The following is a 26,883-nucleotide window of genomic DNA, read 5'->3' on the forward strand; positions in this document are numbered from 1 at the left end:
TTTTTGGGATTATAACCCCTTTTTTGGATTACAACCAATATTTTTTTTTTTTGAAGCCCCATTGGCAAAAGCGTGCCTTAGGTTACAACCTGTTTTGGTTTACAACCGGACCTCCGGAACGGATTATGGTTGTAAACCATGGTATCACTACTTCACAAACTATGATGAAAAGGAGAGGTTGTTTTCAGAAATGTTAATATCATTATCATCATCTTCCTTGCAGGACTTCTGCCACAAAATATATACCCTTTTTAGCTTCAGTTACGGCCTGGGATTGTAAATCTTGTTTTAAAGCACTCAAGGATTTCTTTGGGCGACTCTGTGATTGGCTCAGCACATTTTGAAGTGAAGCGGTGAATGGCAAGTGGCAATGACAATATTGTGTGGGTGGGGCAGAGCTTGGAATTCATGGAAGCCAAAGTGACGTTTTGTACCAGTCATCCACTCGCCATGTGCAAAACTTCAGAAGGGAGCCCCACAAAGGAATGAGGTGGTAGAATGGACCATAGTGCTTTGAACTGCTGGCAGAATGATATATTTTTTGAATGCTGCCATATGTAACTCCCATGCCCCAAAAGAAATGCTTCCTGAAAGCAGAAAAATAGCACTTGTGGTTGTTTTTTTAAATAGTAAATTTTATTAGTATTTTCCACACAACAACAAAACCCAAAAAATAACAATACACAATACACAAAAACAAGCATATAAAAAAACAAATCCAGATCTTACAAATTAATAATACAAACACTAAAAAGGATAACAAACGTTGACTTCCACCAATCCCACAGCGCCTCCTTTACCTCTCATTGTATCTTCCTGTTTTCCTTATCATCTCTATCCTGACATCTAGATATAAATCCCTCTTTCTTATCCTTTCACTTCACAAGGCTATTCCAGACTCAGCCAGATTTCTGTCCTCAAACCTTGGCCTTTAAGGTATTCATTTAGGCACTCCCATTCCTTTTTCACTTCACATTTTAGTTTTTGTCTTAATATATCTGTCAATTTGGCTAATTCTAAATATTCTGAAAGCTTACATAACCATTCTCCCCTAGCACTTGTGAATTTTCTAAGAGTCTTCACTGTTTTTGCTGCAACAGATTAATATGACCGCCCTTCTGGAAATTTTTGCTCTGCTGCGCAGTAGTTCTACTTTTCAATGTGTGTTTTGTGGAGTAACATTAAAAACTTGCATTCTGGAGTGCTGCAGCCTACTTCTTCATGGGAGACTCCTTGTCTTACCACTGCACCATGGTGTTATATTCTGTTACTGGGGGAATAGGTGCTGTACATAGCACCCACTAGGTGGCTCCCTCTACAAATATGACTGTAGTCTTGGCAAAATTCTCACTTCAGAATTTGATTTGTGCACACACCGCCTCATTTTGTCAGTAGTTGGTCCCACAGACTTTTAATGGGGCAGGAAAACCTTTGAACCACTGCTTATAACTTCAAATGATGACAGAATGCCTTCCTCAACAAGCCTGAATGAAGTACACCAGTAGTTCTCACCCAGAATGGAAAGAAATATATGATAAGCTTCTTTAAAAATTGGAATGAAAAGGAGTCAATGTGCTAATCTTCAGCATTTTAAAATTTGCTGTCCCTGTGGCAATTTTTAGCACATTTTTAGACCTCATCAGGTAGATTCAGGTAGGCAAAATTTCAAGTCATTGGCCCAACATTTTTCCATTTTCATAAGTTTACATAATTTTGAGGCCTACAATGGCTCTTTCCCTCTAATTATGAGTGCCCACAATATTTCTCTGTGCAGTGCTATAAATCAGAACATGCCACTTCTACTGCATGTGTGAAACTGGACTTATGCAGATAAAGTTTGAGAACTATGAGGCACAGAGTTTAGCTTGCTCATACATACAAACAATCAGTGAGCATTGTTAAGTTAAGCTAACTGGAAATAATTCTGTGGCAGGGGCAGCCCTGTCCTCCTAACATGGACGTATTCTCTGCTTCTGGATTGGTGGGGTTGAGAGGGTTGTTTTCAGGAACGGCTTGACCTACAGCTACAGCTGAGGCACTGCTGGAGGAAGGCAGTAGAGGGCGCTGTCCCACTGACAAAGCCCTCCAAAGTAGACATCAGGTGTGGGATGGAGGGTAACTTCTGGTTTGTTCAAAGGCGGGATTTCCTCGTTCTTCCATCCTTGTGCTATTAAGACTCTTGCCGCCGTTGTCGCGTACATAAAGATGTTTTTCAATTTCCTTGGCAGGTCTTTCCCTACAATCCCTAACAAAAATGCTTCAGGCTTTTTTACAAATGTTAATTGGAACATTTTCTTCAACTCACTATATATCATTTCCCAATATTTTTTAATTTCACTACAATCCCACCACATATGGTAAAAAGTCCCTTCTTTTTGGGAAAGCCATTTTTTATTCTTCTAGTATGGAAGGCCTGTTGTCTTTGTCCATTGAGTTTTCTTGGCAGGGGTACTGGAGTGGCTTGCTGGTTCCTGCTCCAGGTGGATCACGTTTGGTCAAAACTCTCCACTATGACCTGTCCATCTTGGGTGGCCCTGCACGGCATAGCTCATAGCTTCTCTGAGTTATTCAAGCCCCTTCGCCACGGCAAGGCAGTGATCCATGAAGGGACAGCAGTCACAAAATTAAAAGACGCCTGCTCCTTGGGAGAAAGGCTATGGCAAACCTAAACAGCATCTTAAAAAGCAGAGACATCACCTTGCCAACAAAGGTCTGTATAGTTAAACCATGGTTTTCCCAGTAGTGATGTATGGAAGTGAGAGCTGGACCATAAAGAAGGCTGATCGCCGAAGAATTGATGCTTTTGAAATATGGTGCTGGAGGAAACTCTTGAGAGTCCCATGGACTGCAAGAAGATCAAACGCATCCATTCTTAAGGAAATCAGCCCTGAGTGGTCACTGGAAGGACAGATCATGAAGCTGAGGCTCCAATACTTTGGCCACCTCATGAGAAGAGAAGACTCCCTGGAAAAGACCCTGATGTTGGGAAAGATTGAGGGCACAAGGAGAAGGGGATGACAGAGGACGAGATGGGCAACTTCTGTTTCAGTGTATCTGAAGAAGTGTGCTTGCACACGAAAGCTCATACCAAGAACTAACTTAGTTGGTCTTTAAGGTGCTACTAGAAGGAATTTTTTTTATTTTGACTATGGCAGACCAACACGGCTACCTATCTGTAAGAGGAAGAGATGGTTGGACAGTGTTCTCGAAGCCACAAACATGAGTCTGACCAAACTGCGGGAGGCAGTGGAAGATAGGAGTGCCTGGCGTGCTCTGGTCCATGGGGTCACGAAGAGTCGGACACGACTAAACGACTAAACAACAAGTATGGAAGGGCTGCCTACTCTCTTCTTAGAAAACTAGAATTAAAAGGTATCTACCAAGTGAAGGAGGCTGGGCTTGGTGGTGTTCTTCCCTTCTGTCAGCCCACTCTGTTTTTCTGCTGCTGGTGGGTGGGATAAATGTTATTTCCGCTGCAGCTAGAACACAAACCAAGCAGGTTAGTGAAGGAGGGATAGAGCAGCATTCCCTTCCTCTGCCAGCTTGCTCACACACCTGATTGAAATACCTATTCACCAACAGCTACCAGGCAAGCGTGTTAAATAGCAAGCATTTAAAAAAAATTAAACACAAGTCCGAGTTAAAAGGAGAAAAGGTGGACTATAAATCTGCTAAATAAGCACCTCCTAATGAACACGTGTTCTTTGCTTATGGTTTGGGTGGCTACTTCCTGATTTGCAAAAGAAAAAGAGGACAAACCATAATGCAGATATGTGCTTAAAATAGCACATAATATGTATGCGTAGGTGCAAACTTAGAAATAAATTAAAACAGCATGCATCTTTACCCAGGTGAGTTGTGTGCACCTGCTCATTTTGCTGTCCAACTGCTGATAACTGTTGATGGGCAACTCCTTTGCTGGGTAACTTTAAACCAGCCCATGGGGTCATTTTACCGGCCCCCGAGCCGCCCCCGAACCGAACCAAAACCAGTGCAGCGTGGGGACTCACTTTCACGGTGCTGGAAAACACATCTGCGCATGCGCAGACGCCAAAAATCACATCTGTGCAGACACTGGAAATTGCACGTACTCACGTGCGCCCACCATCCAGCCCGCAGAGGGGGCTCCACGGCAGTGAACTGGTCCAGGCAAAGTAAGCCTTGCCGACCCCTGCTTTAAACCATGCTTGAACAGGAAATCTCTTAAACTAGAACGGGGGACGGGGGGACTCCCAAGAGACTGCGTTAAAAACTGGCAGCGATCTACCCCCTTTTGGGGGGTTCAGGTCAAAGTTGTTCAGCTTTTTTGGGAAGCCAAAGTGGTTGAGTTTCTTGGGGGGGGGGAGCGAGTGATCTACCGCTGATCTACCAAAGACGTCCAGTGATCTACCAGTAGATCACGATCTACCCATTGGACATGCCTGAATTAGAGGACTCCTCTCTGTGAAATGGGACACATGGCCGCCACTTTTATATGTCAAATTGATGTGTGGCAGGATGTCCTTTGCTTCCCATTAGGAGGAAATGCACTTTCCGTGCATTATGCAGGAAGGTGACCTGGGGTAGCCGCCGCTTCTCTGTTCTGTTCACTGACTCCTGCTATTAGGTCTCCTTTCCTTGCATGGAGAGGCAAGGAAAAAAGAATTTGCATCTCTTTCTCCTGGAGAGGCTTGAGGCTTTTTGCCCAATTTGTAAACACAACAGACTCCTCTGCCTGTGCAATCTCAGTTCTCCTGCTGTCAGATGGCATAAAGTCTCACATCTCGTCTTACTCTGCAGCCTAGACTTGGGTCGCAGCGCAGCTAGCTGGAGCACTGGGGAGGTCCAGGGTCAAATTCCTGCTCAGCTATGAAGCTACCTCTCCGTCAAACCCTTCCTCACAGGGTTGTTGTGAAGATAAAATTGAGGAGTTGGGAATGGCCCAATTTTTATCCCTCTCTGGGCTCCTTGCAGGAAGAGTGGCATAAAGATGTAAACGATAAAAACGACTATTACAACTATTCACATATATAACACTTTTAAAAAATCTAATTTTTATAAATACCTGAAAAGCAGATAGATGACATAAATAGGGAGAAGTCTTTCCCATTTAAAATATTGACTCCATTATTTGTATGGTCAGTATAATACCATCATATAAAGAGGTAGGTGTCTAGATATACTAAAAATGCACGATAATTTAAGTTGATACCCAACATTAGTCATGCACAGAGTAAACCCACTGGAATCGGTAATAGGAAGTCTGCTAATTTCAATGGGTTTACTCTGAATGTGATTTAGAGAGATATCATCCTCAGAGTTTACTTTCACTCCCTTTCCGTGTAAGAAGCGAAAGGTTGCCTACAGAATATAAAGCATCTGGTTTCTCTAATCCAGAGGTCCTCAGACTTTTTAAGCAGGTAGCCAGTTCACTGTCCCTCAGACACTGTTGGGGGCCGGATTAGAGGGTTTTTTTAAAAAAATGAACGAATTCCTATGCACACTGCACATGTTTTATTTGTAGTGCACACAAAAAGGAAAAACAATACAATATTTAAAATGAAGAATGATTTTAACCAAAATAACTTATAAGTACAGTGTACTCTGGTTGTGAATGGAATCCATTCCGGAGGCCCGTTCGCAACATAAAAAGCCCGCAACCTGAAGCGCCGTGTCTGCACAGGTGCGTGGTGCGATTCGGTGCTTGTGCGCATGCGCAAAGCGTGAGTGGCGAAACCCGGAAGTAACTCTTTCTGGTACTTCCGGGTCGCCGCGGGACGCAACCTTAAAAAAGCGTAACATGAAGCAAACGTAACATGAGGTAGGACTGTATTTCAGTGGGAAGTATGGGCCTGCTTTTGGCTAATGACATGGTCAATATCTGGTTCCATATTTGTCACTGCTAAAACCTGGTTGTGGCTGACCCCCGACCAAGGAGGCTGGGGGAGAGATGCCTCAGCAGTTGCCCGTCTCAATTCTGAGGTGGGGCCTCCTCCCACCTGTTCTGCCAGGCGGCGGAATGAGGCTCCCTGCCCCCAAAATGGCCACTTCCCTGTCCCGCCTCAGAGCGTAACAGCTGAAAAGGGAAAGTGGGGGGCGGCCAACCTCCCCCCCCCTGCAGCTGCCTCACCCGAGTCGCTTGCCTTGCTCAGCACAGCCTAAGGAACTCTCAGCCATGGGCCATAGGAGAGAGAGAGAGCGCAAAAGTGCTGGCCTGCCTGCTGCGTGTGTGCAGGATCGCATCGTTCTTCCTCTTGCACGCGCACCACCTCCTCTCCCCACAACCAACCAACCACTCATAGTTGTCAACCTTCCCTTTTTTGCGGGAAATTCTCTTATTCCAGCGCAGTTTCCCGCTGCTTCCTTCTGCTATCCTGGATTGTTAGATATCCCGTAGACTGTCCCCAGGACAGGTGAGGCTGCTGATCCCTTATTTTCGAGGCTGCTGATCCCTTATTTTCAAATCTGAAAGTTGACAGCTATGCAACCACTCGCAGTATCAGTGGAGGCCAGATGCAGAAGTCGCGCTTGCGCACGGGACACCACACTTCCCTTCACCATAGACCTGTTAGACAGCGGCGGGTTCTGCAATTGCCAGGCAGGCCGGGTTCAGGACCCTGGTGGTCCAGATCTGGCCTGCGTACTGTAGTTTGAGGACCCCTGCTCTAATCCTTTGTACGTGTTAATTTATATGCGTTCACACCCACCCACCCCCGCATTGTAACACTATCCCGGTTCTCAAAATGCCAGGGTGCTATTGCTGAAGAGGCATTATTCTGCCACTTCCATCCAAGCTGCTATTATTAAAGAAACTATCAGATAGTTTGCAGCAAATCAATAAAATTGTCTCTGGAGCCTATCATTATCCTCACCCTCTCCTCTGAGTGGTGAGGCGTTCCTAAGGGCACATGCTTAGCCAGCCTTGATTTTCTTTGGAAAGAGGTCATTGGAAGCTTATGGCGCGTTGTGATATTTGAGTTTATTTTCAAGTATGCCGCTTGAGGAAAGGTGCAAGTGCATCCAGCTACCCTAAAAAATATCAGCATTTGCTAGAAGCTCAGGTTGAGAGAAATGCATGTCCTCTTTTGGTATGTCGTCTCCATTCAGAGGACTTGAGGAAGATCATCTAGTACAGGGGTAGTCAACCTTTTTATACCTACCGCCCACTAATGCATCTTTCTTGATGGTGAAATTTTCTTACCGCCCTGTAGTGGAGGCATGAGGCAGGAGTTGGTAATGCAGGTGAGCTGTGCACAAGCAAGCCGCCAGCTTGCTCTGTCGAGGCTCTTTTTATTAACACAATAAGCAAAACCAGTCAAGTACATTTTGGACTGTGACCTTTACGCATCTTCCAATCCCGAGATCGAGGGGTAGTACAAAGTTATTTTGGCACCTGTTTCCACCGCTTCACTTTCCCCTTGCACAATGTATGACGAAGGAGACAAAGGTCACAGACAGGGCACGGCAGACTACTAAGAGAGCAAAAGATTAGATCGAGGGCATGATGTTCAGACAGCTGTGGTTTGTCTGCGGGTGGAAGTGTTCTCCACACCCGGCGGTCATTCCTTCACCGCCCACCAGTGCTCGATGGAAGGAGATTCAGCTTGTGCCATAGAACCCCCCTAGTGCCCACCTAGAATCCTGAAACGCCCACTAGTGGGCTGTAGGGACCAGGTTGACAACCCGTGATCTGTTAATTCATTCCTTGGGGACACAACACCTGAAATCAGAGGCTTAAGGAGCAGCGTGGGACTGTTTTCCTAGCAGCCCTGCACTGCTCTTTGAACCTCCAGTCTTCAGAGGTCCAAAGAGCAGCTCTGGGCAGGAGAAGCGCTTTCCATTGAAAGGAAGCCACATCCCCCTCCGTTAGCAAGGCAGGCTCAAGGAGATTACCTGGCTGTAGCAAAGAGTGGGAGCACACTGTCCCCCAACAAAGGGGAACCATCAGGAGCTCACTCTTAAGCTCCTGGCTGTAACTTCCAACGCCCCACTCTTACCTTGCCCACACCTGACATCATACATGAACGTGACTTTCTCAAAAGAGTCTTAAAGGCCAATGGCATTTTAGTTTCCAGACAAGCCCATTTTTAAAACTCATAGATATTCATCGTTCTTCTGCCACTGGCCATCCGGTGGGCAGAACTTGACAGAATGTATATGGAGCGGGGTGTGTGTGTGTGTGTGTGTGTGTGTGTGGTTACTTTCCTCAATCTCTCCTCCCTCCTCTTTTCTGTTCTGTGCATGTGTACAGGTCTTGCACAAGACCTCTACATTATTTTTATTTTTAAAGCGAAAAAAGCTGGTGCATGTTTTACCCTGTGGAGATTTTGAGCAAGCAACTCCTCCTAGCCCAGGTAGTTGGAAATCAAACATGCTTTCCACGTGTGGGAATTGGTGGGAACAAGCCCTCACATATGGTTTGTGCTGCTGGGAGCCAAGTGCCTAGGTTGTGTTTAGGTGAGGAAGGGAAATAAGCAGGGATGTCGTGATACAGGCTGTTATTTTTTACTTATTGGATTTTCATAGTAAGGGGAGACACACATTTAATGGCGAAAGGCAACCTGCTCATTATGATGACAACAGCATTGTGTGTACTCTGCAATTTCAAATCTGGAATCAGTACTTCTTGTTCATGAGCAATTCCAGAATAAACTCTCACCTGGAACCCCATAACTCTTTAAAAGGGTGTTGCAGTATGCACTGGCTGCTCTCAAAAGCAGTCCCGTAAAATAGATCGCTCTTGCTCCCATTTTTCAGACCTGAAGCTGTAGGATAGTGCTGTAGTCATGTTGAAGAGTGCACAACTTAACATCCAAGACGTTTTGCCATCTCTGTCTGCCTTTATCTCTCTTCCTTTTAATGTAACCATGTTTGTTTATTTATAGGCAACTGCAAGTTTCTTGTGTTTACTTAAGAGAGGATGTACGTTCTTGCAAAAAGGATCTTTCTTCCCCTAATGCTTTATTCTGTTGCATAAAGGCGATCGGCAATGCGAAAACAACTCGAAATGACAATAGCAGTCGCTTTGGGAAATACATTCAGATTGGCTTTGACAAAAGATACCATATCATCGGCGCCAACATGAGGACATACCTACTGGAGAAATCGAGAGTTGTGTTCCAGGTTAGTTTGATTCTCATTTTGGAAAATATTTTCCTGTGGGTCTGAGCAACATGAAACAGCAGTCGTGCATTGACACCCACCCACTGCCCAGTGGTGGGTGATACCTATAGCTCTCTTCAGACATTATGAGCTGTCCAACTTGTCTCTGCTTTTCTCCCCCCACACCCTGGCCATGCCCCACAGTGTTTCTCTTAGCCTAACTAAAGAGGGCTGTTTCCTGTGTAATTGCTTCATTTGATCCTGCATTTTCTATACCTATCTCTGCAGGGGAGATGTAGTTCTGGACTGCTGTGCCCAGTGCAGTTCTGCTCTATGTGAGGCAGTGGTTAGAGTGCCAGACTAGGCCCTGGGAAGATCAGAATTCAGATTCCCACTTGGCCATGAATTTCACTGGGTGGCCTTGAGCCAGTCACTCACTCTCAGCCTAACCCACCTTGCAAGATTGTTGTGCGGATAAAACAGGGAGGAGGAGAACAACAACTGTGTATGCCAACTTGGGGGGAAAGGTGGAATATAAATGCAAATATATATATTTAGTGGAAGTTTAGTGGTCCAAATGTCCCTTCAGTTGTCCAGCTCCGAGGGCCTTCTGGTGGTTCCCTCACAGCGAGAAGTGATATTACAGGGAACTAGGCAGAGGGCCTTCTTGGTAGTGGCACCGGGCAGAACGATGGGGGTGGAGACTTTCCTTCAGGTATAATTACGGAGGGTCAGATAAAGAGAGACATCCGTACATATGAGCAACTAAGGACAGAGAATATATTCCCCCCCCCCCAACAGCAAATTCATTCTCTGAGAGTTGATTCTTAAGTAGCCGAAACAGCACCATCCATGCACAAGAGGTAACCTCAAGGTTTGTGGAAGTACAAAAAAAGCTCTTAGAATAAAATCTCCCCAGCTGTTCTAACACACTACAGTCCTATAAGGCTTAAAAGAGGCTATACCAGAAGCAGCGATTTTGAATCTGCTCTCAGACACATTTGAAAGCACTGCAGTGCACATTTTAAATGTGCATTAGCATTATTAAGAAGTAAAAGTTCTTCCCCCCTAAACTCCTTAGAGAAGTAAAGACATTATTCATTGCTAGGACTTGAGCAGGTCCACCACCAGATGTTATCAAGAACCCAAACTTGAACAAGCTGAGTTATTTATAATCCGTAAACTGTCAGCAGTCATGTAAATAAAGCAATACAAATCCTTAACTGGCATCTGTGGATGTGTGTGGAATCTGTGGCATGGATATGTCTGGAGGAGGGGGAAAGAGGGTGTTCCAGGTTATGCTTAATGCAAGCTCTTATCTCTGAAACAAAATCTGTCTTACTCCTCAGGCAGATGATGAGAGAAATTATCACATCTTCTATCAGCTATGTGCCTCTGCCAGTCTTCCAGAATTTAAAGAACTCTCCCTAAGTGAGTATATTATCCTTGAGTATTCGGTCACTCTTATCATATGCTTCCTTATTATTTGCACTGTGAGATACTTGATCTGAAATTCCATCTAATCAGTTCCTGGATTTTGCAGCCAAGAAATGGAATCCAGGGTGGGACTATGTGCAAGGAAAAGAGGCGGGGCTATGCAGTTCCTGGCAGACTGGGTCTCCGTGTTGGCCCATTTAGTTCTACAGACGCAGTAAATTGTCCAGTCCTCTGCCTCCATCGCATCCTCAAATAGCCGTCTAGCAGAGTTTCTCTGTATTGTCTGGTGTCTGTTAACATCTACTCCAAGGAATGGCATTTTAGACATTTTGGACACCCTCTGTGAATGAAGTCACTTGCCTTTGTAGCAATCTCCATGTGACATCAAAACTTACTGCAGATTCTAGTGAGGTGTGCAGTTCAGTGTCTGCTTGGGTTGATGCAGTTTCAGTTGATGCAAGCAATGTGTGTTCCTTGCACCTCTTCGCTTATTAAAGCTTGCTGTTTGGGTATGACTGAGTGGATCCAGGGAGAGAGTTGTTTTGGACATCCTGAAAGAGGTGGTGATCCAACCAGTCCTGAAAAAGGGCCACCCTAGATCCATTCGTTTGTGACAACTACCACCTGGTTGCAAATATCCCCCTTTTAGGGACTGCATATTGCCTCACTGTTGACAAAATTGCAGTGGCTGCTAATTGTCTGTTGGACTGAGTTCAAGGTGCTGGTTTTGGTATATAAAGCTTTATGCAGTTTGGGACCAGGGTTCCTGAAAGATTGTCTCACCCCTTATATACCGTATTTTTCGCTCCATAAGATGCATTTTTCCCACCTAAAAAGTAAAGGGAAATGTGTGTGCGTCTTATGGAGTGAATGCAGGCGGGAGGCTCTGCTCAGCGCTCCCTTTAAAGATTTTTTCCTCCTGCATTCCCCCTCTAAAAACTAGGTGCGTCTTGTGGTCAGGTGCGTCTTATGGAGCGAAAAAGACGGTACTCAGTTGATCACTGAACTCTGCAGGAGGGCTTCTTGCAGATGCCATCTTATCAGGAGGTCCATTCTGCACAATGCAGAAATCGGGCCTTTAGCGTGGTGGCACCTTCCCTTTGGGATTCCCTCCCCTTCGATATTAGGCAGTCTCTGTCTCTGTACTGAAGACCTTCCCCTTCCAACAAGTCTTTTCAGTTGAGCTGTTTCGCACTATTGTCTATAATGAGATTTGATTTATTACGTTATTACATTTGATTTATTACGCAAATCACAAAGCACCTTACAAACAATACATTAAAATAACTTAACAGAACATCACAAACACAACATAAATCATATACAGTGGTGCCCCGCAAGACGAATGCCTCGCAAGACGGAAAACCCGCTAGACGAAAGGGTTTTCCATTTTTGAGCTGCTTCGCAAGACGAATTTCCCTATGGGCTTGCTTCGCAAGACGAATTTCCCTATGGGCTTGCTTCGCAAGACGAAAACGTCTTGCGAGTGTTCCGATTTCCCCCCGCTTCCCCCCCTTTTTCTAAGCCGCTAAGCCGCTAATAGCCTTTTAGCCGCTAAGCCGCTAAGCCTTTAATAGCCACTAATCCGCTAAACCGCTAATAGTGCTAAGCCGCTAATAGGGTTGCTTCGCAAGACGAAAAAACCGCTAGACAAAGACACTCGCGGAACAGATTATTTTCGTCTTGCGAGGCACCACTGTAGAATAATTAACAGATTTGTGATGGCCATCAGACAATAGCTTTTTCCACCTGCCTTGCCACCACCCCCAGCCCTAGGAGCCTTGATAAGGATTGCTCTTAAGATGTCATTATTGTTTTATCATTTGCCTGGGCTCCTTTGGGAGGAAGGACAAGGTATAAATTTAATAAATACATACAGTCATATCTCATGTTACGTTTGCTTCAGGTTGCGCATTTTCAGGTTGCGTCCCACAGCGACCTGGAAGTAACGGAACGGGTTACTTCCGGGTTTCGCCACTCGCGCATGAGCAGACGTGCCAAATGACGTCACGCGCATGGGCAGAAGCGGCAAATCGTGACCCACGCATGCACAGACGCGAGTTGCATTCTTTTAAGGTTGCGAATGTGCCTCCTGAATGGATCCCGTTCGCAACCAGAGGTACCACTGGCTTTATTCAGCCTCTGAGCAGTGCATCCAGCTCAAAACATGTAGGGTTCTCGGTCCCTTAGTCAGCAGTTAACAGCACCTGCAAGTTTGGCTTTTTCCTCTGAACATATGAAGAGTCCTCTGGGATCAGGCCAAAGGCTGATCTAGCCCAGCAATCTGTTTTCACAGTGGACACCCAGATGCTGTCTCTTCGCAGGCAGGATCTGCTGAGCTCCCCCACCCCACCCCACTTGTGATTTCCAGAATCTGGTATTGAGGGTCATCCTGCCTCCAAGGGTGAAAGAGGAATGTAGACGCTGTACATTTGGGTTGCAGCCATAGCATGGCTCTTTATGGCAGCCTTATCTTCAACAACTCACTTGGCAGCCATAGGCAGTGAGGAATTCTGTGCAGGCAAGTAAGTGAGTGGGCTGCTGGAAGAGGAAAAGATCTGTCCTCTGCCAGTCCACTGGTTTGTGTGTGCAGGTTACAGATGGTACTGATCCTTTTGTCTTTGTTTGAAGATGAAGATTGAACTCAACATGAAAGCCCCCCCAAAAAACCCCTAAGATCTAGAACAGGATAGGGGTGGGGTAGGAGAGGCACATATAAATGACCCCCTTGCACAAAGAAAGCCTCTTTTATTCTATTAAGGCTCTCAACTCCAGTGTCCGGAGGGGAAACACTTTGTGGAAGAACCTAGAAATCACAGAAAGCTGAGAGCATGAGGAGGCTATTCCCCCTCATGGCATTTAACTGGATGGGGAATATTTGTGTTTTCTCTTTCTCCTCTAAAGCTTTTGAGATGAGAGAGCTTCTATGGCCTCCAGCTGGGCTTTTTCTCTTGGTGGGTGTTTTAGCATTTGTTTCAGAATGGCACGTTTTCTGTTCCAGGGGCAAGAAAGAGCCTTTGACCGAACATTCAAAGGCTGTGCTTGAAATTGCGATGAAATCAAACCAAGGACTCATTCTTGGATATAGATGTGGATATAGCTGCTTTCTCTTTGCATGCATGTTTGTGAATGTGTCTGTGTAACTCATCCATAAGTGAAAGGAAAACAGTGAAAATTTGCAGATTGACCTGAAGCAGAGTAGAATATATATTTTATTTCTTCTTCTTCTTCTTCTTCTTCTTCTTCTTCTTCTTCTTCTTCTTCTTCTTCTTCTTCCTTGCATTCTATTTCTCCTTCAAAGGCTCAGAGTGACAAGGCAGTTGTGAGGGGCTGAAACAGGGAAGAGACAGGGATGAGGGAAGGATGAATAGAGAAAGTCGTGGGCCTGTGTGTAGCACAGAGAATGATATGTGAATGGAGCATATGAAGCAAGTGTGTAAGAGAGGAAAGGTACATTGGTACCTCAGGTTTCATACGCTTCAGGTTACAGACTCTGCTAACCCAGAAATAATACCTCGGGTTAAGAACTTTGCTTCAGGATGAGAACAGAAATTGTGCTCCAGTGGCACGGCAGCAGCAGGAAGCCCCATTAGCTAAAGCAGTGCTTCAGGTTAAGAACAGTTTCAGGTTAAGTACTGACCTCCGGAATGAATTAAGTACTTAACCCGAGGTACCACTGTACATTAATATGGGGGGGAAGTAGCTGGTATGAACATGCTTTGGAGTGAATGGCAAATCGCCACAGAGAATAAATTGCAATGAATTTCATAAAATCACATCTGTGAATTTTAAAGGGTCCCCTTTTGTTTTTCAGTCATGCCTCCGGTTACAGACGCTTTGGGTTGTGTGATTTCAGGTTGCGCACTGCGCCGAACCCAGAAGTACCAGAATGAGTTACTTCCGGGTTTCGGCGCTTCCGCATGCACAGAAGCGTCGAATTGCGGTGTGCACGGAAGTGCCGCTGCGGGTTGTGAACGCTGCGGGTTGCAAACGTGCTTCCCGCACGGATCACGTTCGCAATGCGAGCGTCCACTGTATAGGCAATGTACTCCGTGTGTGTGCATAACACACAAATAGACACAGTCTCGTGAAAACAAAGTGACTGTGATCTAATATTTTATTGGCTTTCCTTTATTGGCAAGCTATGTTTAATGGAGGGAGGGAGGTGCTTCAGAGAGCAGTTTGCAAACCTCCCACTCTACTTGAAACAGCTCATCTGGGCTGGCTGCCCTGCCCCTCACTGCTTGCTTGCTTGCTTGCTTGCCTGCCTGCCGGTCTGTTGTCATGTGGGAGTTGCCATGGCCACCTGTTGGTAGCTATGTGAACTGCAGCGTGACAACCGTCTTATAATTTTATCTATAGTATGATACCTACAGATCAGGATAGGCTTTCGTGGAAAGTGCCATAAAACTTTCTGTTGTGTTTGTTGGAGTAGACCTGACATGGCTCCTCCACTGGAGACATAGTATTTATGGCAAGCTGGCACAAGCATGCCTGTCTCTTGATGGTTGAGACATTGAGTGTGACTTGCATGTGTGAGTAATCCGTCTTATATTAAAACACCACACAGTCTTTTATCCAGGCCGTTGGTTGGTTGAGTGTCTTTCTGTCCCCTATTTTTTGCTTTGCCTTTGGTTTTGTGGTTTTATTTTATGGTTTTCTGGAAACAGCTGAATATATTTTTGTTCGTTGGTAAGCTTTTCCTGCTGGGTTAAAAGGCCTGTGCCGTTTCTGTATTGTGTGAAAACCTATCATTAATTGATGGTTTTTTGTACTGTTTTAGTTGTTTGTATGCAAATTGTCTTGAGACCAACGAAGAAGGCAGTTATTAAATAAATAAATGATAATATAAGCTGTGGTTTTATTTATTGGTCATTTGCTTTTGTTTTTACATTCTTGTGACCCACCATGGTGAAGGTAAAGGGTAAAAGGGCAGTCTGTAAGTAGGAATATTTTCCCCTCACCCTACCTTACCTCAAATGACATGCTTTTCCATTGCGTCCTTTCACCCATCCTTGAGAATTCCACCCACTGGCATTCATTTGTTAACTGGTCCATAGGTTTCACAGGTGTGGGAAGTCATTATACAAGCGCTAAAATGCCTTCCTTCACTGGACTCACAAAAACACAACACTGCTTTTTCTGGCAGTCCTCCTTCTTCCCTTGAGGGCTCCCTACTTGGCCCACAAGTCATCATGAAACATATATTGAAATGGATGTTTAAATCCCTGTGAAAGTTTCAAATAAAGCTATGCCGTTTTGATTAGAGGGAGATAAAACGGAAAGCTAGAAAGAAAAGGACTTTGCTCGCTGTCCTCAGGAGGAGTTCACTGGAAGCACACTTAATCAGGCAGAACCACTGAGCTAATCATAAACAAAAAAGTTTTTTTAGTGTATAATCAGGTAGAAAATATACATTTTAAGCAGTGCAGCCAAGGTTTACGCCCATATGCCAGCAGTCGAAAAACAAACTGTGGGTTTATTTTTTTAATTTCCAACTTGGAAATCTTTTTGTTCTCCAGTGCAAGATGTGTGCATGTTTCTGTTATTTCAGCTTGACTCGTTTTGAAGCCACGGGGCAGGTCAGAACAGCCCCATCAGCATGTCATGGGAAATGGCAAATTGCTGCACTCCATTTGGAGTAAATGTTACTGAAGATGAAAACCGCACTTCAGGTGCCGTTTTGAAATCCTCCAAACCACTCTGGACTGTGTTGCCTCAAGAGGTGGTAGGGCACCACACTGCTTGAAACTCTGAAGGACAGCCTCTCTCAGATGCTGGCAACACTAAGAGGAAGTCAGTACCGCTTGAATGAAGTATTGACTTGCCCATGAAGATAAACCAGGTAGAGCTCTCACCTGGTCTGAGATGCCAGCTGGTTTAAGATGCTGTCTAGGGAGAAAAGCAATGACAAACCTAGACAGCATCTTAAAAAGTAGAGACATCACCTTGACAACAAAGGTCCCTATAGTAAAAGCTATGGTTTTCCCAGTAGTGATGTATGGAAGTGAGAGCTGGACCATAAAGAAGGCTGATTGCCGAAGAATGGATGCTTTTGAATTATGGTGCTGGAGGAGACTCTTGAGAGTCCCATGGACTGCAAGAAGATCAAACATATCCATTCTTAAGGAAATCAGCCCTGAGTGCTCACTGGAAGGACAGATCCTGAAGCTGAGGCTCCAATACTTTGGCCACCTCATGGGAAGAGAAGACTCCCAGGAAAAGACTCTGATGTTGGGAAAGATGGAGGGCACAAGGAGAAGGGGACGACAGAGGACGAGATGGTTGGACAGTGTTCTTGAAGCTACAAACATGAGTCTGACCAAACTGCGGGAGGCAGTGGAAGACAGGAGTGCCTGGCGTGCTCTGGTCCATGGGGTCACGAAGAGTCGGACACGACTAAACGGCTAAACAACAACAACAATGGTATACCTTGAGACCGATTTGTCTCACCCGTGGGCGACTTGTGCCAGTTTCTGGAAACCACAGGAGGCGAGTGTGCTCTTGGGCTTGAATCCTGTTTGCAGGCTTTCCACTGGCATCTGGTTGAGAATAGGATGCTGAAAATAGATGGGCCATTGGGCTTCTCCTGCAAGGCTCTCCTTAAGTCATTATGGGGCAATGCTAGCTTCTCAGCAGCAGTGTTGCTGCCACTTACCAGGAAGAAGCGAGGAGGCAGTGCGGAGAGCCAATAGAGCGTTCCACATAACACCGGTCTTGAAAGACCTACAGTGGCTCCCAGTACGTTTCTGAGGACAATTCAGTGTTGGTGTTGACCTTGAAAGCCCTAAACGGCTTCGGTTCAGTATACCTGAAGGAGCAGCTCCACCCCCATCGTTCTGCCCGGACACTGAGGTCCAGCTCCAAGGGCCTTCTGGTGGTTCCCTCGCTGCGAGAAGGCAAGTTACAGGGAACCAGGCAGAGGGCCTTCTCGGTAGTGGCACCCGCCTTGTGGAACGCCCTCCCACCAGATGTCAGAGGAAAACAACTACCAGATTTTTAGAAGACATCGGAAGGCGGCCCTGTTTAGGGAAGCTTTTAATGTTCAATAGATTATTGGATTTTAATATTATGTTGGAAGCCACCCAGAGTGGCTGGGGAAACCCAGCCAGATGGGCGGGGTATAAATAATAAATAATTATTATTGTTTTTGTTGTTGTTATATGATAAAGCCTAAGTTACTAATGCCCCTTTTCTTCTTCTTTGTTATCTGTTTGTTGTTGTTGTTGTTGTTCTTATTCTTCTTTTTATTATTATTATTCCTGCTGACGTACCCACACCACACCTGCTGCAGTAAGTGCCCATGAGACTGCTGCCACAAAGCCAGTGTATCTGCTCTGGGAGTCGAGTCATGATGCGAAAAGCAATATGTGTGATCTGGAGTTTCAAGTCAACGCATTAGATCAGTGTTCCCCAACCTTGGGCCTCCAGCTGTTTTTGGACTACAGCTCCCATCATCCCTCGCTAGCAAGACCAGTGGTCAAGAATGATGGGAATTGTAGTCCAAAAACAGCTGGAGGCCCAAGGTTGGGGAACACTGCATTAGATTACAGCGGTTCTCAACCTGTGGGTCCCCAGATGTTGTTGGACTACAACTCCCATCATTCCTGAGCTCTGGCCTTGCTAGCTAGGGGTGATGGGAGTTGTAGTCCAACAACCTCTGGGGACCCACAGGTTGAGGAAGCCTGCACTAGAAGTACGTCAAACTCAATACGATTTAGCACACACGTGGGGAACCTTTCTCCATCCAGATGTGACTGAACTGAGATTCCCATCATCGCTGGCCATTGCTGGAGCTGAAGTCCGGCAGTGTTTCGCTTTTACAAACCGACGCTCTCTGTTTCTTTCCCCCCAGTGCCTGCCGAAAACTTTTTGTACACCTCTTTGGGAGGAGACACATCCATCGAAGGAGTGGATGACGCAGACGACTTTGAGAAAACCAGGCATGCCTTCACTCTGCTTGGTAAGGGATTGTTTAAAAGATGACTTGGATGGTTTCCCAGTGGAACATTTGGATGATATGGCTGTCCTGTGCAGAAGGCGCTGCATAACCCTTCAGGAGTTTTAATGTGATCTCATGAGCCTTGAAGGCATTTGGGTGTGGGTGTGTACTTGCATGCAACCGCAACACACCCAAACACACAAACTTAGTCAGCTTTACCTTGCTTGTCTACCTATTTAATTTGAATAATGCTTTGCAGGCATATAGCTATTCGTGCTTTCCTCGACATGGCAATTGATGTAGCCATGCTAGTCAATGAATTGGTTAAATTAGTAGATGATTCACTCCAAAGATTTTTAATCAGATTGCAAGTTTGTTAATTCATTTTAATAAAAGTGTTTGCAAAAATCTATGGCTGAGAAGAGGTATTCACACCAACACCCTAGTTTCCTGCAAGGTAGGAAATGCTTCTAAGATGGTGCTTCTGGAATATGTGCAGGTATTGTTTAAAAATATTATATATGCTTTTTCTTCAAAAAATTATTTACTTATACACATATTTGTGCCGATTAATCAATCCATTTTGGTTTGTGCTGAATCCGAGTGTTGATCCATCTAGCCCAGGCATAGGCAAACTCGGCCCTCCAGATGTTTTGGGACTACAATTCCCATCATCCCTGACCACTGGTCCTGTTAGCAAGGGATGATGCGAGTTGTAGTCCCAAAACATCTGGAGGGCCAAGTTTGCCTATGCCTGATCTAGCCCAATAGTGGTTGCCTATCAGTGTTTCACAAACTTGGGTCCCCAACTGTTATTGGACTACAGTTCCCATCATCCCTGACCACTGGTGCTGCTAGCGATGGATGATGGGAGTTGTTGTCCAACAGCAATTTTGCACCTGTTATTCCAAATTTTGCACCATTGAATTGGTTTCTGTCCCCTGTATAGATTATGCAAACTGGGCAGGATATCACAATTTCTCTTATTTTGTATAAGTCTTGTTTTGCTTTGCATAGTGGGTGGTGCTATATTACCCCCGAGATACCAAAAATTAATTCAGGCCCTTCTCTGACTTGAGATTCGAACAGGCATTGCCCACACATTCATGCATATGCTTGGAACCAGGAGAGCTGGAAATAGGGATGTTGTTACTGCTGTTATTTTAAGGCTGAGGTTCTTAGGGAAGGAACAGGAATCAAACCCTATAGATCTCCTGCAGCCACGTGAAAGCAATTCTCCAGGCACATTCCCTCTGTGAAAACTGGATATTGGTTGTTTCTTTCAGGAGTGAAGGATTCCCATCAGTTAGCCATTTTTAAGATACTCGCCGCTATCCTGCACTTAGGAAATGTGGACCTTCAACCAGAACGTGATGGAGAATCCTCCAGTATATCAGTAAGTTCTCTGTGTTGTTGCTGCTGTTGTTATAAATAATAATAATAATAATAATAATAATAATAATAATAATAATGGTAACAATTAATTAATTAATTACCTGTCCTTCACCCTGAGGCCCCAGGACATGTCACAACAATTAAAAACAATACAGTCATACCTCGAGTTGAACGTGCTTCGGGTTGAGCGCGTTCGAGTTGCGCTCCACGGCAACCCGGAAGTAATGGAGGGTGTTACTTCCGGGTTTCGCCGCTTGCGCATGTGCAGACACTCAAAATGACATCATGCACGGAAGCAGTGAAACACAACCCGCGTATGTGCAGACGCGCCGTCGTGTCTTGAGTTCCGTTTGGGATGTGAACAGGGCTCCGGAACGGATCCCGTTCGCATCCCAAGGTACCACTGTATTAAAAACAGTTTAAAACAATCAGGAATACGGTAAACATGGAAGAGGCCATTTGTGCCATTTGTTTTGTCCCCAAATTCTTGATAAAATACCGTGTTTTTTGCTCTATAAGACTCACTTTTTCCCTCCTAAAAAGTAAGGGAAATGTGTGTGCATCTTATGGAGCGAATGCAGGCTGCGCAGCTATCCCAGAAGCCAGAACAGCAAGAGGAATTGCTGCTTTCACTGCGCAGCGATCCCTCTTGCTGTTCTGGCTTCTGAGATTCAGAATATTTTTTTTCTTGTTTTCCTCCTCCAAAAACTAGGTGCGTCTTATGGTCTGGCGTCTTATAGAGCGAAAAATACGGTAGTTTAGGGCTCTTTCGGTATTGTGCTACAGCTCTCCCACTTGCCTAAGCTTGTGGGATAGCTCAGTCGGTAGAGCATGTGATTCTTAATCCCAGGGTCGTGGGTTCAAGCCCCCGCTGGGCAAAATATTTCTGCGTTGCAGGGGGTTGGACTAGAAGACCCTCAGGGTACCTTCCAACTCTGCAGTGCTGGGATTCTATAAGTCTGGGGAGCAGCTAATTTTAGCTGTGCAGTTAGAGAACCGAAGACTCGAATAATAATAATAATAATAATAATAATAATAATAATAATAATAATAATAATAATAAATAAATTTTATTTATACCCCACCCCCACCCCCAGCGAAGACAGAGCTCAGGGCGGTTAACACCAGTTATCAAACAATTGATTAAGATACAACTTAAAAACAAGATTAAAATACAACATTAAAATGCAGCCTCATTTCAATAGAAACTCAAATCAAAAACTTTTGGGGGGATGAAAACGTCAAATCTTCCCCAAGGCCAACTATTCAGACTGGTCCTACCTGGGCCAGAAAAAAGCCAGGGAAGTCCCCAAATAGGAGTCCCATCACAGAAGGAGAAAGGAAAAAGGAAAGAAGGAAACCTGTAGGTTAAGCATGAGGAAAGTATTCAGAGTGTGCTGGTCCTTAGAGCAGCATCTGTACCTCCCAAATCAAAATAATGCCTGAAGAAAACACAAGCTCATGAGTAACACATCTAAAAAAAAAGGTGTACTAGCAGTTCCCCTTTCTTCTCTTACCTGTTTCTTATTCAAGGCAGTACGAATACAATCATATAAACGCGATAGTAGCACTCTGTGAAATCTGTGGCCATTGTGACGTCCTGTTTCAGGGACGTTTTCTGCTTTAATTAAAATATCAAAATGTGCTTTTGCAGTGTCGCTGTTACCCAAGAGATGGGCTGTTTTAATTTCAGGGCTTTGATCAATTGGGTACATAAACAAATCTTCTCTTGTAGCGTTGTCTTCCCTTAATATCATTGGTGTTATTTAATTAAAATGTAAGTGCAGCTCTGTGACGCTAGAGCCGTCTGTTAACTCATTTAATTAGTGATGAGGCAACCTGGTGTAACAGAATGTGATTGTGTAGAGAAGAGATTGGCTTTGTGTGGCCCTCCACTCACAACTTCTTACAGGGGAGCAACAGTCCCAATGGGCTATTTGTCTCTGCTCTGGCTTGGGTATGGCAGTCAATTGCCAAGGAGCACATGGCAAAAACTTGAGTGGTGCCTCAGTTCACAGTCAGGTTAGGAGGTATTGCCTTGAGGCATGTGGCACAGACCCACATTCCTGACCCTTCAGCCCTTGCTCAGTTCAAGGCATGGTCCCTGTTTTAAAATTGCTGGCTGCCCAATTTTTTTACTAACATGCAGTTTCTCAGGGTTAAATAAGTGTGCGGCTCAAATTGACCTTGATCCTAGTTGTAGGTGTATGCCATTGTAAAGCAAGGGGTGTTTAAAGCTATGCTTGCTCTGGGAATAAGCAATGGAAAGTACCGTATTTTTCGCTCTTTTTCCACCTGCGTCATTTCCACTGCGGCAAGTTCCCGCTGCACTAATGAGGCTTTGGGATCCTTTTTCTGAAGCCGGGAGAGCAAGACTCTCCTGGCTTCAGCGAAAGGAACCTGAAGCCTGCGGAGCACAGCGGGAACTCGTGCTGCACTTCAAAGGCTTCAGGCGGCTATCCCAGAGGTCTGGAGAGTGAGAGGGGTCGGTGCGCACCGACCCCTCTCGCTCTCCAGGCTTCAGCGAAAGCAACGCGAAGCCTCCGAAACGCGGAGGGAGCACTCCCTCTACACTTTGGAGGCTTCGCGTTGCCATCGCTGAAGCCAAGGAGCCTGCATTCGCTCCATAGGACGCACACACATTTCCCCTTCATTTTTGGAGGGGAAAAGTGCGCGCCATAGAGCGAAAAATACGGTAACTCTCCTCCTGCTGCTTTTCCTCCTCATTTTCCAAAATAGAAGTATGAGGCAGGTTTTCCAAAGGAAGTGGTGATGGAATAGGCATGAAAAGCAAACACTGTTGAAAGGAGGGCACCATAGTAAACGTTCTTCATTTCCGTTATCTAATTGGTCACAGGGTGTGGAGAGGTCATGTTTTTAAATATAGTGGACACTCGGGTTGCAAACGTGGTCCGTTCGGGATGCACATTCGCAACCTGCAGCGGCGCATCTGCGCATGCACAAAGCGCAAATTAGCACTTCTGCGCATGTGCGACTGCTGAAACCCAGAAGTAACCCATTCCGATACTTCCGGGTTTCGGCAGTCTGTAACCCAAAAAAATGCAACCTGAAGCAGCTGTAACCCGAGGCATGACTGTATTTGGAAGTAAGATACTTTGCTAATCTACCCAGAGGTTCTCTAGTAGATCCCAACCCACCTTTGGCCCACCACTGGTCTACATAGAATCATAGAACTGTTGAGTTGGACGGGATCCCGAGTGTCATCTAGCCCAACCCCCTCAAGGCAAGAATCTCAACACATGGTCCGCCATCCACTTGGAAGCCATACCGGACCCTGCTTAGCTTTGCAAATGTGCCAGCAGCTTTATTACTGCACCAATAGGAGGTGGGAAATCAGGGGTAAAATAGCAGCATATGGCAAATCTGAGACTGGTTAAAATAGCAGTGAGGTTGTTAAGAGCCTTGATGACCTTATGAGCTGAATTTGGACATTGCTTCATTTGGAATAAATGAAACTGGGAGCGCAATTCTGTAAACAAGCTTCATCACTCAAAGCGAGCTTCAGCTCTCAGAACAGAAGCCTCCATCCCTCGCTTCCTTTCCCCCGTTAACCAGAGGGGCGGGTGGGCTCTTGTCATCTGGTCCGTGTCCCCCATCGCATGCTTTGCTGAATTGGATGTCTTTCTTTATATCCTAGAAACAGGATGAACACCTGCATAATTTTTGCAGATTGCTGGGAGTAGAGCACAGCCAAATGGAGCACTGGCTCTGCCATCGGAAGCTGGTCACCACTTCGGAGACCTATATCAAGAACATGTCTGTCCAGCAGGTTGTGAACGCCAGGAATGCGCTGGCCAAGCACATTTATGCCCAGCTGTTCAACTGGATTGTGCAGCACATCAACAAGGCCCTGCACACCACTGTCAAGCAGCATTCGTTTATCGGGGTGCTGGACATTTACGGGTAGGCAGAAAGCTTGTTTTCATTTGCCAGGACAAGGTTTCCGCTGGACGCTTGAGATGGTTTGCATTGCAATTTGCAAAATGGTTAGATCCGTGTGTGCTGATGGGGTGGCTGTTTGCTTATCCATGCAGGAAAACATAACAGTAATACTTGGCAGAATTTATATAGCACTTTTAAGGAGGGTTACTCAAATGAAAGGGAGGCGGGTGGTGCTGTGGGTTAAACCACAGAGCCTAGGGCTTGCTGATCAGAAGGGGTGAGCTCCCGTTGCTCAGTCCCAGCTCCTGCCAACTTAGTAGTTCGAAAGCACATCAAAGTGCAAGTAGATAAATAGGTACCACTCCAGTGGGAAGGTAAACGGCATTTCCATGCGCTGCTCTGGTTCACCAGAAGTGGCTTAGTCATTCTGGCCACATGACCCGGAAGCTGTATGCTGGCTCCCTTGGCCAATAAAGCGAGATGAGCACCGCAACCACAGAGTCGGCCACGACTGGACCTAATGGTCAGGGGTCCCTTTACCTTTACCTTACAACAGTCCTGTGAGGTAGTACAGCCCTCTGTTTCCAACAGTGTTAGTCATGTCTTGATTATGTCTTGATTAATGGAGGTTCCAATTGTATCCTTTAAAAAAACAACTAAGCTAGCGTTCAGCACCACATACTGTGGCAGTGAGTTCCGTAAGTTAATCATGGTGTGAATAAGTGCTTCCTTTTGTCTGACTTGCCTCTGTTGTCAATCATACTTTGTTTGGGTGACCCCAAGTCCTGGTTTTATGAGTGCAGAAAGAAAATATTCCTTTGTCCACATCATTCATAATCATATCCACTTTGTCTCCATGGACCATCTCCCATCATCACTATTTCCCTAAAACAAAAAACAACCCAACTTCTTTATCCTTTTGTCACAGAAGAGATGTTCCAATTCCTTGATCAATGGGACAAAAGAGGTGTAAAAATTGAAGGATTTTTTTTTTTTTAAGTAACCTAATAAATCCGTACAAGTTCTCTTGATTTCAGAGAGAGTTTCCCCTGCCAAGGATGGAGGTTTGACAAGCCAAAAGCTATTAGCGACACAGGAAAAAAAGAGAGAGGCATAAGACCAATGCAAAAAGGAAAGAAAAAAAAGCTTGCCAGTCAGAGGAATCTGAGCTGAGAACAGGAATCTGAACTGAAGGCTAATACCCATGAAAGATTAAGTTAGGCAAGGGGGTGTCTATTAGTGTGAAATTCATTTTCTTCACCCACCATCTGGTGCTTATGCCTATTTGTCAGAGAAGGGGTTTGGGAATCACTGCCCTAAAAAAAGAAAAACTGGGCTAAGTGGCATCGTTTAATTGATCAAAGAGACGCTTCGGTGCAATGAGCTTTGCCAGCAAACGTCAGGAATATGATCTCTTCAGCAAAAGAGCTTTATCTGCTAGGGATGCTGGTGAGAATTAGCTGCTGTCGTCTCTCGTTGTTGCACCTCTTCTCTAATGATACGTCCGCATAGACACAAATCGCAGAAACGAAGCAGTGGAGCCCAGTTGCGTCCCGCTGGCCTCTCCAGAAGAACCTAGTTGGCCACTGTGAGAACAGGAAAGCCGGACTAAATGGGTCTTCGGCTCTTCTTATAATAATAATCTATTTATCATACAACACCCTTCCGACTGGGTTGCCCCAGCCAGCTTCCAACAACAACAACAACAACATAAAAATATAAAAATAATAAATTTTTATTTATATCCCACTCTCCCCAGCCAAAGCCTGGCTCAGAGCAGCTAACAACAGTAAAAATAGCACAGTTTACATAAAATAACAGTCAATTAATTGAAATACATTCTAAAATCAATTCAGAATCAAATTAATGGCAACCATTGGGCTAGGGTTCCATGAGGATTACAGAAGGAGAGAGGGGGTCAGACTGTGCCTTGGCCAAAGGCCTGGTGGAACAGCTCTGTCTTGCAGGCCCTGCGGAAAGATGTCAAGTCCCGCAGGGCCCTAGGCTCTTGTGACAGAGCGTTCCACCAGATCGGGGCCACGGCCAAAAAAGCCCTGGCTCTGGTTGAGGCCAGCCTAACCTCTCTGTGGCCCGGGATCTCCAAGATGTTTTTGTTTGAAGACCGTAAGGTCCTCCGTGGGACATACCAGGAGAGGCGGTCCCATAGGTACGAGGGTCCTAGGCTGTGTAGGGCTTTAAAGGTTAAAACCAGCACCTTAAACCTGACCCTGTACTCCACCGGGAGCCAGTGCAGCTGGTATAGCACTGGGCAGTGGCGTAGCGTGGGGGGTGCCAGGGGTGCCGGCCGCACCGGGCGCAACATTTGGGGGGTGCGTTTGGCCAGCCCTCCTCGAGGAAGCAGGAACCCCACTGTCCTCGGACCTCCTCCGAAGGCTGGTGGTGGGGCGGAGAGACCTCCTCCCGCCGCCAGCCTTCGGAAGGATGCTCCGAAGCCTGGCGGTGGGGCGGAGAGACCTTCTCCCCGCGCCAGCCTTCGGATGGCTGCTCCGAAGCCTGGCAGTGGGGCGGAGAGACCTTCTCCCCGCACCAGCCTTCGGAAGGCTGCTCCAAAGCCTGGCGGTGGGGCGGAGAGACCTTCTCTCCGCACCAGCCTTCGGAAGGCTGCTCCGAAGCCTGGCGGTGGGGCGGAGAGACCTTCTCCCCGCGCCAGCCTTCGGAAGGCTGCTCCGAAGCCTGGCGGTGGGGCGGAGAGACCTTCTCCCCGCGCCAGCCTTCGGATGGCTGTCCTGAAGACTTGTGGTGGGAGCAGTGGCATAGCGTGGGGGGTGCAGGGGGGCCTGCTGCACCTGGCGCAACATCTGGGGGGGCACGGAAGAGACTCGAGTGCTAAAATCCACGGGTTAGGGGGCGCAAATTACTTGCCTTGCCCCGGGTGCTGAGAACCCACACTACGCCACTGGCACTGGGTGAATGTGATCCCATGGTGAGGACCCCGTAAGGAGTCTCACTGCAGCATTCTGCACCTACTGGAGTTTCTGGGTCAGTCTCAAGGGCAGCCCCACGTAGAGTGAATTACAGTAGTCAAGCCTGGAGGTGACCGTCGCATGAATCACAGTGGCTAGGTCAGGGCGAGAAAGGTAATACAGCAGCAAACATTAAAAGCT

The 26,883-nt window shown here is 45.9% G+C and overlaps 1 protein-coding gene across 4 annotated transcripts in view; it reads left to right on the top strand.

Moving 5' to 3' along the window:
* Positions 1 to 26,883, top strand: part of MYO5B (myosin VB) — a 298,226-nt gene that overhangs the window by 153,479 nt on the left and 117,864 nt on the right. For all 4 annotated transcript variants that reach the window (XM_081212616.1, XM_081212615.1, XM_081212617.1 and 1 more), the window contains exons 6-10: positions 8,959 to 9,102; positions 10,431 to 10,512; positions 18,374 to 18,481; positions 19,747 to 19,856; positions 23,514 to 23,779. In XM_081212616.1, the coding sequence (XP_081068742.1) occupies positions 8,959 to 9,102; positions 10,431 to 10,512; positions 18,374 to 18,481; positions 19,747 to 19,856; positions 23,514 to 23,779 (710 nt within the window). The remainder of the gene's footprint in view (positions 1 to 8,958; positions 9,103 to 10,430; positions 10,513 to 18,373; positions 18,482 to 19,746; positions 19,857 to 23,513; positions 23,780 to 26,883) is intronic.

This window comes from Podarcis bocagei (genome assembly GCF_964188305.1).
Source record: "Podarcis bocagei genome assembly, chromosome: 11".
In the NCBI taxonomy this organism is placed as follows: Eukaryota; Metazoa; Chordata; class Lepidosauria; order Squamata; family Lacertidae; genus Podarcis; species Podarcis bocagei.